The sequence below is a fragment of the Ruditapes philippinarum genome, unplaced genomic scaffold, assembly GCF_026571515.1.
Source record: "Ruditapes philippinarum isolate M1 unplaced genomic scaffold, ASM2657151v2 ctg9956_1_1_1_1, whole genome shotgun sequence".
Classification (NCBI taxonomy): Eukaryota; Metazoa; Mollusca; class Bivalvia; order Venerida; family Veneridae; genus Ruditapes; species Ruditapes philippinarum.
The window spans coordinates 29283-46515 of NW_026853330.1; the positions used below are offsets into that span (position 1 = coordinate 29283).

The following is a 17233-nucleotide window of genomic DNA, read 5'->3' on the forward strand; positions in this document are numbered from 1 at the left end:
ATTAAGATAATGTAACTCTAGTTTCCAAAGTACTTTTTAATATTTTATTTATGAGAAGCTACTGTAGTTGTATAAGGATATGACTTAATTATGATCCGCATAAAAACATGCTTTGTTGTCATTTGTACAGTGCCTATAAAACACCATTTCTTTAAAAGAGACAAAAAAGGAAAATACAAAAAGCGATGATAGTGATCAATATTAAAATATTAAACCCCGCCGTTAGGGCATAGACAAAGATTTGGCAAAATGAAAAAGAATGAAGATGAATATGATGAGCGTCAGTATGATTATTACTGCTAATTTTACCAAATATTTCCCCAATTTACATCACTTCCTATTAAAGAAAACAGTCCGCTTAAGCTTAAAGAGGGGGTGGGGTAGGAATATTTTCTAGACGAATTTATTGTTATTTAAGGCTACATCTATCCAAGTATTCGGTGCTCATTGTCATTCTGTACATGGCAAGTTTTATAATATATACAATTTCGTATAAAAAGTAATTTCAAGTAAAAGGTATGAAGTATATTTTACTCACATAAATAGAAAAATGTTGTTTATCAACTTATACAAAGAACTTATATAAAAGTTTATTCTTTCTTTCATTTGTCAAAACTCATTTGTGTAGTATTTCCTATATCTTTCTTACATATCATCCCCAAATACTTAGTCAGAATTTGAAAAGCTTTCCAGAAACGAAGACAAAATTTAAAAAAAAGTTAGTGTAGAAATTCTCATAATGAAAACAACGACAGAGAAATATGTGTAATGTCTCTGTAATTTATTGCTCTTCTTGATTTTGCTTAGTGCTTGCATCCTCTGTATACCAAATAAAAAACAATAAAAAACCTTCGAGATGAGTTAACCTATTCTTCATATTTTTTACCAACAAAATAGTTCATATTTTAATTGAAACAAAATATTGAATAATTAAAGGAAATGTATGAATAGGTCCATTAGCCAAAAAAACAAAAACAAAAAAAAAAGCCGCTGAAACTATTTGAATAATTTATTTTCCCTAAAAATGCAACAAAAATGAGTCACTATGTTTGTCGTTGGAAATCTTCCCCTATATATCCAATACGCGCCACCCGACCCAATAATGGAAATGGTTTGTCTAGACATTGATAAAACATTGATTAAGCCATGTTAAAGGCATAACACAAATCATATTAGACATTTCAAATAGCATTTTCCCTATATTACAAGATATCTGGCGTGGATTTCCCTTTATTATTGGTGATTTTATGGAAATAGAACGGACGGAATGAGAACAAACAATTTTTCATCTGGTCGAATTACATAATGCACGTCAAGATTAGACGTTTTATTTGCTTCCATTATTTTTGTGATGCTTATCTCGTTAAAAATGAAAGAACAATTGATGTTTGACCTCTAATAAATTTGTTTTTGAAGTTTTCGACCAAGAAAAAGATATCTCGTTCAATGCAGCATTTGCAGACTGCAGTTTCTGCGCAGAAATCTGCACATATAGCAAAAGTTTGGCAAATTATCATTCTTGTTTATAAGTTGCATGTTGGCATTTTATAGGTTCAGTAATCAGTTAGAGAAATACTTCATTGAAAACGGATTTAATAAAACTTCGCCAGGCGTTTCTTTAATTTATTTCAACTTAAACGGTAATTCTTTTAGAATTTTTAAAATAATACACAAAAGGGACAATAATGCCTGGTGTTAGAACAACATGCATTTTTACATTGGGACTTGCAACCATGCTTTTGGTCGGGGAGTGTTTCGCACAGAGCAACCCTAGACGCCGACAAAGGAACAGGTCTCAAAACCGAGGAAGTGAGGTAAGCATCAATTATCTCATTATTCGAGGCATTTTTTCTTCATATTTTAATAAGGAGAACTAATAGTAATTTCATTTGAGTTAAATTTGTTTGGGGTTTTTTTTGTACTCCCTTATTATCTGTAAAGTACTTGCATTGAAATATAAGTATTAAAACTTTGAGATTTTTTTCTTCTTTGTTTTCATTGTTTTTAGTTCATTAGAAATTAGAGTAAAAACTGCAAATGCAGAACTGCCTCTTTGTAATGTAACGCATACATTTTATTTCACTTGATATTATTATATAAAAAGATTAGAAATTATTATTATTATTATTCAAAATGATTTTGCGACAAACTGTGCTAAAACTCATAATTATTAACTTTTACAATTTCTGACATTTCAAAAAACTTGTATTTATACTTTGGTTTATTAAATGTTATTTGTGTCAAATATATAGTTTCTTGTTTGGTCTTTTCCCCTCGTTAATATAATTATATTGTATTCAACATCTTTATCACTAAGAGTTACTTTGTGTGTGTTACAGAATTAAATAGATAAATAGTAATAATGAAATTTAATATATTTGTTTTGATTTCTAGGAAAAACCTCAAAAATCATTATGATAAGGTGAAAAGGGTCACAGGGATACGTTTGTCATGATATTTCTTTCTGGTTATTATAATATAACGACCAATGCTTGGTTGTAATATAATTTGAGAGAAAAAATAATAAAGATGTAATGCGTCTCGCTCAAAATATTATAGATTATTTCAATTTTAGTGGACTAAAGAACTCGTAATCTTTTAATTTTTAGTCAGACAGTTAGATTGAAGTCATTTTATTCAGAGTTAAATAATAACCTCAATAAAATCGGGAGATTCTGACGGGATTTTACGAATAACTTATTTATTGTATTTTTCCTATGTTTTTGTTGAAGGGTTTACCATCGGATGTCCAGCAGGCGTATCTAAGTGCGGTAGATGGCCAAGGCGCACCTTCGTATGAGAATTTCGGTCCTGCGGCTCAAGAACAGTCTGACAGTCAATCTAACAATACCGAATCTGATGGTAACAATATCGGGTCTGAAAATCAACCTACTCCAAATATAGAATGGGGCAACTTTGTGCCAAGTACACCAGCGCCAATTGCCGTCGAATGTTCAGTAGAAGTTGTCACGGTCAGTATATTTATTTTATTCTATTTTCATAGTGAACCCTAGTCATACAGTAGATAAATTGATTGACTGATTTTGCTTTATTTATTTATTTATTTATTTATTTATTTATTTATTTATTTATTTATTTATTTATTTATTTATTTTATCTATCTATTTATTTATTTTTTATTTATTAATTTATATTGTTTACAACTCGCTGCTAACTGCTATAATTCCTAGTTTTATATTTGGAAATAATTATTTTGTCCATGTTCCAAATTATTATTGAGTGTCGTTTCCTTCAAATCAAAATCATTGCAAGTTTTTTTACCCTGTCACTCCGTCTAAACCGACCGTGGCGTTTATTAGATACATTTGAGCCGCGTCACGACAAAACCAACACAGTGCGTTTGCGACCAGCATGGATCCAGACCAGCCTGCTCATCCGCGCAGTCTGATCAGGATCCATGCTGTTTGCTATCAGTTTCTCTACTTGTAATAGGGTTGGTAAGCGAACAGCATGGATCCTGATCAGACTGCGCGGATGCGCAGGCTGGTCTGGATCCATGCTGGTCGCAAACCCATTATGTTGGTTTTGTCATGACGCGGCTCATTTCTCATTCGTGTTTTGATAAATTTCCCAGTCCAAAACAGAATGCTCGGGAAGTGCATTGATATTAATATATACTATTACATATTGTATTATGACGTATTCATCATAAGTGTATTAAGAAAATAAAGTATAACAATAGTACAACACATTTAAGTACGTATATATCGTGAAACGTTGCATCGTATTACAGTATGTACATAGTATGTAGTTGTTATGACCAACCAAAATCTTAGATTTTGGTTTCTGTACATAGAAAACATGGAAATTAGTCTACTAAACATGTGTATGTTGGATTATATGAAATGTAGGAAGTCATGTATGAATGCAATCATTAATGATAATAATCAAATGTTTATATTTCCAGACACGTCAACAAGGCGGTCGATGTACAAGGCTAGGTGGCGAAAACGGGCCATTTATTTGCCAGAGTGGTCTCCTTTTTGAATTTAATAGTGACTGTGAAGGAATCATGGATAATAGACAAGCAAGAGAACAGCAACAGCAGCAAAGGGAGCGGCAAAGACAGCGACAGCGGCGGCAGCAGCAGCGAGAGCAACAACAACCATAAAATATTATAACAGCAACAACAAAGTGTTCTTGTATTATAAAGCTTCCAGTCCAATTATTACATCAACTATATTTATAGCGTAGTGTCATTGTTTAACAAATTAACATTATAATTTATATGTAATTATTAAAATGTATCACCTGCAAGTTCTATCGCAAACAAAGATATATCAATGCATTTAAATTCAAACCGTTACTTACAATACAATCTTTTTTGAATTGGTGGATAAATATTGTATCACCAGAATCAATGCTAAGCTTTTTGTCAATTATTCTCTTAATTCAAATGCTTATTATTAATATCTATATAACAGATTAATTAATGTAATTATTCACAAGAATCAATGCTAAGCTTTTTGTCAATTATTCTCTTAATTCAAATGCTTATTATTAATATCTATATAACATATTAATTAATGTAATTATTCTGCTTTGCAAATATTTTATTTAATCTTTGTACAGAGGGCAAACAGTACGAATATGCTCCTCATTTTAATAGAATAAACACTGATTCTATGACAATATATAGAAAACCTAAAATCTCTTTCAGTTTTTAATTGTCTTCCCTTTTCTGTCATGAGTATAGACCTTTTTACACTACGATATTTCCTTGGAAATGGAAGTAGCATTTCGTGCATGCTCATCAGATTTCAACAACTTCATAAACAATTCGATCTGATCTAAATGATTAGTTTAGAATAGTTTACTTTGACAAGTAATCGTTGCAAAGGTGAATTTAACTTGAACATTCTGTATTTATGCATTCATGGTCTTTCAAATTGACAATATTTGCATTAGAATTCAGCCGTCCGTTGCATTTGAGTATACTGAAATCCGTCATTTCGATATAGGGGTACGAAGTATTGCTAGTGTGATAATTAAAGCACTTGTGCATGCGAATTCTTTAGGCGATATTGTGCTTACAGGTTGCAATAAACGTGATTTCAAATTCTGTCACCCGGAAAACAGCATTTTGACATGACTAAAAGCGAGGAAGTAAATATTGGTGTGCGTGCATAGTCAAATGATTTGAATGTTTCTTTGTGACCGAAGTGTTTAAAAACAAAAATATTTCAATAACCACTTCGTTTGCTTGTAAATTAACAGAACTTCGAATTAACGAATGTACCTAAATAGTAATACAACGACACAGTCTCAACTCTTCCGTCTTGCTATGCTATTTTTATATTATCTAAAGTTTTTAAACATTCAGAAACACAATTGCTTTAGATTTGTCAAAATTAATTTTCATCCCAATTTCTTTAAAAAAAAAACACGCATTGCATTTACTTGACTTTGAAACAGAGCAATAGTTTCAGCTACCTGGGATACATCGTCTGCAAACAATATGTAGCAATCTTAATGTCTTTTGCAATAAAAATCCAAGAACTTTCAAGGAAACTTAACTAAGCTTACTATTATAATCATTTCATACTAAAACATGAATTATAACTGTAAATTTGTAATGCTATTTTGACTTTTATTCCAGACATATGCTTTCAAAAGTGTTAAATCTAGACATTAGATGATACTTAGACACATATTTGTTATAGTTAAATTCTATAAGATTTTTTATATCATATTGTAACTTTACCCGTCATTTTATTATTAAAATGACCTTTTTTAATTAAATTGTAATCTTTGTCATTTCTTTTCCCCTGAAATCAAATATAGCCATCTGACCTTATGGAGATGTGTTCATAAATAATCTTATAGTATATATAAGAAAAACGTTATGTAACTATTGTAAATATGACTGTAAAAGGAGTTAAAATCAATCTTTAAAATATATGTTCTGTTCACCAATGATATTATTTCCGTAAACACCAAAAACCGAGACGTCACCCTATTAAACATCAGAACAAAGACGTCATTATAAAATTAACCAAAGTTTTATATCACAATAAAATGTATTTTGTTGATGATCATTCAATAAAAAGTTGTTGTGATTCCCCGGTGTTGTTTATTTATTTTATTTTTATTCACTCATTTTTAGATGAATGAAACATGATGTTTTTACATGTATATGATTCAGAAGATTTTTTTATAAACATTATTCCAAAACTAATTTTCCTTAGTTTCATATAGGATTTTTTCCTTCTATATAACAGTGAAGCTTTTCGTGCGTAGTTTTGTATGAAAACTTATGCTGAATTTGTTTATAAACATGGCTCTAGAGCCGAAAGTAACTGAGATACTGTCAATTTAAATATGATCGAGAATGGGTAATCTTCAATTAAAAAGTACACAGCGGTGATTTTATTGCATATTCAATCTGATTTAAATCAGCTCCTGACTAACGCTACGCTTTAGGATCTGACATCCACCCATAAGTAGTCACCTTCTCGCGGTCTTTCTAACAACGTATCATTGGCGAACGTTCATTATTTTGAAACAGATGAGGTTTTTTATTGTAACCCTTGAAAAACCAATACTAAAAAGGTACTTTTCAGCGGTTAATATTAGAAACAGCATCGCTTTCAAAATTGTGAAAGCTCGTCGATGATTTGTCTTTTGAAAGACCACGAGAAGGTGACCTCCTGTTGTTGCCCGTCAGATTCTACTGCGTAGCGTTAATTAGAAGCTATTTTTAATTAGATTTAATATTTTCATCAATTACTGTTGATGATCTTTATCTTGACATGTGAAGTAATCATTAAAAATGTGACACGGTGAAAAATACGGAAATAAATTTGGCACAATTAATCATACCGGTGGTTTCAAGTTAATATCTCTATGCTTTAGAAGTTTGAAAAAATAACCCAGGGCAATAACTAATGAATATAGAAAGTATATTATCATTCTTATGTTCTGCATTTCTCCTCAATGAAATATATCCCACTTATATAGTTTCAATTTGATGTCTCAAATACTTTTCGAGTTATCCTCAGGTGAATCTAACAGTATTTGAGGTTTATGGGCTGTTTCTTTGGTTCTTTTATGGCATTTTCTTGCATTCAACAGACCAGAGAAAAAGTCCTTAAACCCATAGTTTATGTGGTTTCCTTCTTTTTTATTTAAGATAATGAACAGAATAAAGCTCATAAACCATCGGATGTAAGCCAGGAAGGATGAGAGAATGGATGTATACTTTAACCATTTTCCACCCTGCCTTTTAGAAAGGGGATCATTAATTCAGTCGTAATGCAAGTTACATGCGTTTGCAGAATAGGCCTAAGTACTAGGTTGTTTAACAGTGCTTAATTCATCACAATATTTTTTTGAACATTCTTGATTAAACAAGTTCTTATTACAAATGATCCCTTTGGTATTTCTCAACAAACAATATTAAGCGAAAAAGAGAAATATCCTGATAATGCTCTATAACTTACGATATGGTAATTTACACGTTTGATAAGCATGGCTTCAAAATCATGTGTTCGTGATGTGGTTATCACAATGGTATCATTAAAACTGTGTTGTATTCAAAATTAAAACGCGATAAGTCTAAAGCATAGGGATAAATCTTAAAATTCTTTACAAACGTTTTGAATGTATGTACATCAATTCAGAAGGGAGAAAAAACTGATATCCTTAAACATGAAATGCTTACAAATCAATTACCAATTTATCATCGTAATCAAAAGATCTTAATGCGTCCAGAATAGAATGTTTCTTGATTTTAGATAGAACAATTTCAGCTTCAGTAAACATTTTTGATACTTCTTTTATCTAATTCCGGCAATATATTGATCTTTCGAGAGTATACAATTCTCTGAAGGAAGAAATGATCTGTTCAATATAAGTCAATTATATTACATAATTCGCAGACATATCATTTTGATTAGGGTTTTATCTGAACTTTATTAAATATGGCAGGAAGAGACAGTAGATCAATTGTTAGTGATTCATAAATATATAAAAACTTATAAATCAGGTTTCTAGACCAATGGGGTCACACAGAAGAATCGCATGAGTCATTTTTTATTCTTTCCTTTTCGATACCAAATCGAGACCAATGACTAATCATTGCTATGGAATATATTTCACAATTATTTCTATAACCCATTCTACAGATAAAGTAAACAGGCTTTTAAATAAAATAAAAAATTGTAATTTCTTTGAAAATAAAAATAGAAAAAATATCAGGATTAGTTGCATTTGAATTACAAGTAATAAAAACAAGTGATCTGTAAGGGCTATTTGTTTTGTATCGAGACCAAGGGTTGGTCAAATGTACTATTTTCAAGTGTGACATAGCCCAGAAGGAAAAAAAATAAATAAGGAACTGCTGACAAGGGAGAGAAACAAATTTACATTTTTTTGTGGTCTCATAACAGCAGGTGACACGTGCCGTGTGGCAGCTGTAAAATGTTGCCCCGTACTTCACTTCAGTGTTGCTATATTTTTAGGTCCCTCGGGATTATTGATTCCATCACTTTATATGTTAAAAATGGAGTATCGCTGAAGCCGGGGCTAGGGGCGTGAGAGATGTTTCACTTTTTCATTATCCCTCAGGTACAAACTCAATCAAATCAGTCTGCAATTTTCATGTTATTTTAGTGTTATCAATGTTTCCGTAGTATCACCCTTTTCCAGACTTTGATACAAGTTACTGTTTTCGCCGAGTAGCATCAGAAGCTCTTACTTATAACTCGACAAAGTTCTCGCGATGAAAGTTATATTCATGATGATACGTTTTTCAAATGGAGCTTTCATTCATTTCGTTTCTAATTTATGCTATTCTTCTTACAACTTCAGTTAAGTTATTTTGATAACTTCCCATTATATTCCATAACACGTTTTCAACGTGCAATTAAAAGAGATACGCATGTGTATTACGGTTGTGGAACAAGACAAATATAACAAACTCTATCGCAAACAAAGATATATCAATGCATTTAAATTCAAACAGTCACATACAATGAAAGATTTTTTTTTGAATTGGTGGATAGATATTGTATCATAAGAATCAATGCTAAGCTTTTTGTCAATTATTCTCTTAACTCAAACGCTTATTATTAGTATTTGTATCTATATTACTGATTAATTGATGTAATTATTCTGCTTTGCAAATATTTCATTTAATCTTTGTGCAGAGGACATACATTACGGATTTGCTCCTCATTTTTGATAGAATAAACACTGATTCTATGACAATATCTAGAAAACCTAAAATCTCTTTCAGTTTAAAGTGTCTCCTCTTTTCTATAATAAGTAAATACCTTTTTACACTACGATATTTCCTTAGAAACGGAAGTAGCATTTCGTGCATGCGCATCAGTATTCAACAACTTCATAAACAATTCGATCTTATCTAAATGATTAGTTTGGAATAGTTTTTTCTTTTGACAAATAATCGATGCAAAGGTGAATTTAACTTGAACATTTCTGCATTTATGCACTCAGGTTCTTTCAAATTTGATGCATTCGAGACTGACAATACCTGCATTAGGATTTAACCGTCCATTGCATTTAAGTATACTGAAATCCGTCACTTTAAAGGTGTACATAGTATTGCTAGTGTGATAATTAATGCACATTATAGGCAATATCGTACTTACAGGATATAATAAACGTGATTTCAAATTATGTCACCCGGAAAACAGCATTTTGACATGACTTAAAGCGATAAGTATTTCTGAGGAAGTAAATATTGGTGTGCGTGCTGAGTCAAATGATTTGAATATTTCTTTGTGATATAGGTGACCGACATGTTTCAAAACAAAAATATTTCAATAACCACTTTGTTTGTAAGTTGAAGTCTAACATAACTTCGAATTAACGAATGGACAAAAATAGTTGTACAACGACACATCCTCAATTCTCTGAATGCTTGAAAATTTAGATAAAATAGAAAAATTATACTTTTTTTATTTGATTTTCATCTCATTTTGCTTCAAAAATCACTTATTGTATTAACCTGAGTTCAGCTGCTTGGGATACTTCGTCTGCAAACCTCAAAGCAATATATAAAGAATGTCGTTTGCAATAAAAAATCTAAGAAAGGAAACTTAACGAAGCTTACTATTATGATCATTTCATACTTAAACAATCACTAAAACATGAATTATACTGTAATTTTATAACGCCTTTTTGATTTTTATTCCAGAAATGTATTTTCTTAAGTGTTAAATCTAGACATTAGATGAACATAATGATACATACATGTCATAGTTAAATTTTATTAGAATATTATATTGTCAATTTATCCGTCATTTTATTATTAAAATGACAGACAATTCAACTGTAATCTTTGTCATTTCTTTTCCCCTTTAATCAAATATGACCATCTGAGCTTATGGAGGTGGGTATAGTATAAATAAGAACAACGTTATGTTACTATTGTAAATATGACTGTAAAAGGAGTTGTAAATCAATTTTTATAAAATATGTTCTGTTCATCATCGGTATTTTTCCGTAATCACTAAAAGGTTAAAAAGTTGATCGAGACGTCACCCCTATTAAACATCAGAACATAGACGTCATTATAAAATAAACTAAACTTTTGTAACATAATATAATGTATTTTGATGGTAATCATTCAATAAAAAGTTGTTGTGATTCCCCGGTGTTGTTTATTTATTTATTAATTTTATTTTTATTCATTCTTTTTTCAGATGAATGAAACATGATATTTACATGTATATGATTCAGAAGATTTTTTTAATAAACATTATTCCAAAACTTATTTTTCTTAGAGTCATATAGGATATTTTCCTTCTATATAACAGTGAAGCCTTGACCTAAAGGTTTTGGTGCGTAGTTTTGTATGAAACACTTATGCTGAATTTGTTTATAAACATGGCTCTAGAGCCGAACGTTACTGAGATACTGGCAATTCAAATATGTTCGAGAATCGGAAATCTTCTAGCTAGAAGTACACAGGGGTGATTTTATTGCATATTCAATCTGATTTAAATCAGCTCCTAAATAACGCTACGCTTTAGGATCTGACATCTACTCATAGGTAGTCACCTTCTCGCGGTCTTTCAATCAACCAATCATTGGCGAGCTTTCATTATTTTGAAACCGATGAGGTTTCTAATTTTAACCCTTGGAAAACCAATACGGAAAAGGTAATTTTCAGGATTTCGTGATTTCCAGCGGTTGATATTAGAAACAGCATCGCTTTCAAAATTGTGAAAGCTCGTCGATGATTGCCTTTTGAAAGGCCACGAGAAGGTGACCTCCTATTGTTGCCCGTCAGATCCTACTGGGTAGCATTAACTAGAAGCTGATTTTAATCAGATTTAATAATGCAATAAAATCACTGTTGACGATTTTCATCAATTACTATTGATGATCTTTATTTAGACATGTGACGTAATCATTAAAAATGTGACACGATGAAAAATAAGGACGAAAATAAATTTGGCACAATTAATTATACCGGTGATTTCAAGTTAATATCTCTATGCTTTTGAGTTATATAAAGTTTGAAAAAATAACCAAGGGCAATAACTAATGAATATAGAAAGTAGATTATCATTCTTATGCTCTGCATTTCTCCTCAATGAATTATATCCCACTTATATAGTTTCAATTTGATGTCTCAATTACTTTTCGACTTATCCTCAGGTGAATCTAACAGTATTTGAGGTTTATGGGCTGTTTCTTTGGTTCTTTTATGGCATTTTCTTGCATTCAACAGACCAGAGAAAAAGTCCTTAAACCCATAGTTTATGTGGTTTCCTTCTTTTTTATTTAAGATTATGAACAGAATAAAGCTCATAAACCATCGGATGTAAGCCAGGAAGGATGAGAGAATGGATGTATATTTTAACCATTTTCCCCGCCGCCTTTTAGAAAGGGGATCATTAATTCAGTCGCTATGCAAGTTACATGCGTTTGCAGAATAGGCCTAAGTACTAGGTTGTTTAACTGTGCTTAATTCATCACAATATTTTTTGAACATTCTTGATTTAACAAGTTCTTATTACAAATGATCGCCTTGGTATTTCTCAACAAACAATATTAAGCGAAAAAGAGAAATATCCTGATAATGCTCTATAACTTACGATATGGTAATTTACATCTTTGATAAGCATGGCTTCAAAATCATGTGTTCGTGATGTGGTTATCACAATGGTATCATTAAAACTGTGTTGAATTCAAAATTAAATTTTATTTATTCTGTTCATCAACGGTATATTTTTCCGTAACCATCAAAAAGTTAAAAATGTGACCGAGACGTCACCCCTATTAAACATCAGAACATAGACGTCATTATAAAATTAACTAAACTTTTGTATCACAATATAATGTATTTTGTTGATAATCATTCAATACAAAGTTGTTGTGATTCCCCGGTGTTGTTTATTTATTTATTTATATTTTTTTATTCATTCATTTTTTAGATGAATGAAACATGATATTTACATGTATATATGATTTCAGAAGATTTTTCTATAAACATTGTTCCAAAACTTATATTTCTAAGTTTCATATAGGAATTTTCCTCTATATAACCGTGAAGCCTAAAGCTAAAGGTTTTGGTGCGTAGTTTTGTATGAAACACTTATGCTGAATTTGTTTTAAACATGGCTCTAGAGTCAAAATTAACCTCCATCCGCGGGGCTGAGATACTGCCAATTCAAATTTGATCGAGAATGGGAAATCTTCAATTATAAAGTACACAGGGGTGGCCAAGTTTTTATTTCAAATTACGACCATTGCCTCAAAATTCTCTTTTGTTAACTTGACATAACAATCTGATTTAAATCAGCTCCTGAATAACGCTACGTTTTAGGATCTGACATCTACTCATAGGTAGTCACCTTCTCGCGGTCTTTCAATCAACCAATCATTGGCGAGCTTTCATTATTTTGAAACCGATGAGGTTTCTAATTTTAACCCTTGGAAAACCAATACGGAAAAGGTAATTTTCAGGATTTCGTGATTTCCAGCGGTTGATATTAGAAACAGCATCGCTTTCAAAATTGTGAAAGCTCGTCGATGATTGCCTTTTGAAAGGCCACGAGAAGGTGACCTCCTATTGTTGCCCGTCAGATCCTACTGGGTAGCATTAACTAGAAGCTGATTTTAATCAGATTTAATAATGCAATAAAATCATTGTTGACCGGTAGTTCAAATTAATATCTCCATGCTTTGGAGTTATATAAAGTTTGAAAAATAACCAAGGGCAATAACTAATGAACATAGAAAGTAGATTATCATTCTTATGCTCTGCATTTCTCCTCAATGAGATATATCCACTTATATAGTTTCAATTTGATGTCTGAATACTGTTTGAGTTACCCTCAGGTGAATCTAACAATATTTGATCTTTATGGGCTGTTTCTTTGGTTCTTTTATGGCATTTTCTTAAACAGACCAGGGGGAAAAGTCCATTTAAACCCATAGTTTATGTGGTTTCCTTCTTTCTTATTTAACATTATGAACAGAATAAAGCTTATAAACCATCGGATGTTAGCCAGGAAGGATGAGAGAATGGATGTATATTTTAACCATTTTCGCCACCGCCTTTTAGAAAGCGGATCATTAATTCAATATAATATACAAGTTACATGCGTTTGCTGAATAGGTATTAGGTAGTTTGACTCTGTTTAATTCATCAAAATATTTGTTGAACATCCTTGAATAAACAAATTGTATTGATTTTTAAGCATTGACTTTCAGAATTCTTATTACAAATGCTCACCTTGGCATTTCTCAACAAACAATATTAAGCGAAAAAGAGAAACAGATTCCTGATTATGCTCTATAACTTACGATATGGTAATTTACACTTTTGATAAGCATGGCTTCAAAATTATCTGTTCTTGATGTGGTTATCACAATGATATCATTAAAACGTTGAATTCAAAATTAAAACGCCATAAGTCCAAAACATAGGGATCAATCCTAAAATACTTGATGACAAAAGTTTTGAATGTATGTACTTAAATTTAGAAAAAAGAAGAAACTGATGTCCTTAATCATGAAATGCTAACAAATCAATTACCAATGTATCATCGTAATCACAATATCTTAATGCGTCTAGAATAGAATGTTTCTTGATTTTAGATAGATCAATTTCAGCTTCAGTAAACGTTTATCTAATTCCAGCAATATTTTGCTCAATCGAGAGTGTTCAACTCTCTGAAGGAAGAAATGATCTGTTCAATATAAGTCAATTATTTTACATAATTCGAGACATATTATTTTGATTTGGTTTTTATCTGAACTTTATTAAATTTGGCACGAAGAGACAGTAGGTCAATTGTTAGTGATTCATAAATATATAAATCAGGTTTCTAGACCAATGGGGTCACACAGAAGAATCGCATGAGTCATTTTTTATTCTTTCCTTTCCGATACCAAATCGAGACCAATGACTAATCATTGCTATGGAATATATATCACAATTATTTCTATAACCCATTCTACAGATAAAGTAAACAGGCTTTATATATTAAACTGAAAACATAGAGGATTGCTGAGGCGATTTAAGCAAAAACAACGAGTTTCAAATATGAGTAATATCATTGATTACTGTAAAATTTTGGTTTCATGCCATCCAAATAATGATGTTCTCTTTTGTAACATTTTACTTTTTGCTTTTTTGTTTTACAAATAAACATAAAAACTTTCCTTTCCCATTTTATCTGTTAAAAGTCAAAGATTGTTAGATAGTCTAATTTCATCGTAAACAACATTCTATTTCAAAGATAACAAATGATATCTTATACCAATGAAGAGATGTCATTTTTTGAAATTCTGATGTGTAGCTAAGAAAGAAAAGTATACTTTTAGATAAAGGCCACTTGATAATGTATGTCCTTGATTGCATACTAATAAATAAAACCAAGTCAAACTAAATCAATAGCGCAAAGATATGTTATACATTTATATTATAACAATGTTCTGACTCAACTTAACTATGAAAATATGAGCATAATGTCGCTACTGACAATGCTATGATTACGAATATCTTTGCTAGATAAAGACATCTAAACTTTTAATTCTACCTTATTTTTGTATTATATTGTATATTTTTATACTATAGTAATATGGGACATGTTTTACATTATGCTATTTTTACGTTATTTTAGTTTCAAAATTGTTTCATGCCCTTAGTTTAAAATAAAAATTGTAAACTCTCCCTTTCATTGAATATGTAACACACTTCTTACATCTTAGGATAAATACTGAATAATTCTGAGAGAAAATGCTTTAATAGACATACTTGAAATAAGATTGATTGCAAATACTGTGTGGCTCAAGTGAAAAATTGAAAAAAATTGTTGTTTTTGTTTTTGTTGTTTTGTTGTTTTTTTGTCCTGACAAAATGGCCATAACTTGATCAGTAGGTCTGGTTACCCTAGCACGTGTTCATGCTGTTTATTAATCCTAATAAGATCAATGTACCGCGCTAGGATTTTGATGCTGATTTAGCCAACACAACGCTAAATATCTTTAATGATTGTTTCCACCTTTGATTTTGGACAAAAGCATTCATCATTTAAAATATGACTGAAGAGCGACACTGACTTTAGTCTTCGCTGGTCGCATATCAGTTGCCGCAAGCAAGCTTACGATTAAACAAGAAAAAAATCTTTATATGACTGAAAAAAAAACCGATAAATACTGCATATTATATTAAATTGAAAGATAAATTTATATCACATAATTATAACAATATTTCAAATAAGACACATAGCTCTACTATAGTCTATAGAAATCTAGACAAAAAGATAACAATGTAAATCATTTTAAAAGATGTACCCTTCTTAACAAAGATTCAAAGACTCAGTCAATTAAAAAATTTGAGGTGATTAAATGTACACTTGCATTGTATTTGTCATCCATATAAAGCTTTTCATATACTTACTATTTATATGACTATATTTCTACCTCTTATTCAAAGGGGTCTATGTTTGCATTTTTTGTACATTGTATTAACATATTGAAATTTCTGTAAATAGTGTCCTAGGCAATAATAAATGGCTTTCTTTCAACTATTTTGAGGAATTCTGAATTTGCTCGTACAATACGTGTGTATCTGGAGGTGTGCTGCTTCAAAAGCAATATTAGAGAAGATGCTATTATCCTTAAACATCTAATGGATAAACAATTGGTGTTTAAAAATTAATGTTACAGTACTCGAAGTTGATCTAACAAGGCAAAATATGTTTCTGTCAATCTTGTGTAAATGTTTTTATTTGCATGTTCTAATTACAGTTTCAATACACAAACATCTTTTGTTCAAGTCGCAAAATTGTGCGTCAATTTGTGCTTATATAGGCGTGGACAGAACAATCATTTGATGAAATAATTATTACTAATGTTGCGGTATTTTTTATATTTAGTGCCATAATAATCACCCATAAAACGCTTATAGAAGTATTTAAATTGATAGATACTGGTAGGAACATAAAGTAAAATTCCATGAAATGTTAGGAAAGTAGCATTTAATCAACTTATTTCATTTATTTTAATCATAAGTATAGAAGGAGTTTTTTTTGTTTTTTTTTTCAGTTTTTTTTTTAAAGTTTTTTGGGTTTTTTGTTAAGTTTTTTGTTGAGTTATTGATGATGAGAGTTTTTTTTTTTTATAGTGTTGTAAGGTTTTTGTGTGCTGTAGGGTTTTTTTGTTTTTTTTTTTTTTTTTTTTTTTTTTTAAATTGTTTTTGGGTTTTAAAGGTTTTTTTTTTTGTTGTAGGAAAGAAGGGAAGAAAGTAACAGGGGTTGGGTTTTTTGTAGGTTTTTTAAGAAAAGTGGAGTAAAGTTTTTTGTTTTTTTTTTAAGTTTGTTTATGTTTGGTGTTTAGTTTTTTAGGTTTTTAGTTGTTTTTTGAAAGGGTTTTAGGAAAGGGGGTTGGGTTGGTTTTTGTTTAGAAGGTTTTGTTTGTCAGCAAGAGAGAAAGAGTTTGAAGGGAAGGTCAATATAAGTTTTGTTGTTTTCTGTTTTTTTGGTTTTTTTTGAGTTTTTATTTTGTTTTTGTTTTTGACAAGTTTTTTTTTTTTTAAGAAAGGAAGGAAGTTTACGTTTGACAAGGTTTAAGAAAAGTATTTCTGAAAATAAAAATTGTAATTTCTTTGAAAATAAAAATAGAAAAAATATCAGGATTAGTTGCATTTGAATTACAAGTAATAAAAACAAGTGATCTGTAAGGGCTTATTTGTTTTGTATCGAAACCAAGGGTTGGTCAAATGTAC

The 17233-nt window shown here is 30.6% G+C and overlaps 1 protein-coding gene across 1 annotated transcript; it reads left to right on the forward strand.

Annotated features, from left to right (window-relative positions):
- The first annotated feature begins 1430 nt into the window (after positions 1-1430).
- Positions 1431-6082, forward strand: LOC132736504 (putative mediator of RNA polymerase II transcription subunit 29). Its single transcript, XM_060723640.1, has 3 exons — positions 1431-1814; positions 2733-2972; positions 3929-6082. The coding sequence occupies exons 1-3, from the start codon at positions 1686-1688 to the stop codon at positions 4130-4132; spliced, it is 573 nt and encodes a 190-aa protein (XP_060579623.1). The 5' UTR covers positions 1431-1685; the 3' UTR covers positions 4133-6082.
- Positions 6083-17233: the final 11151 nt, after the last annotated feature.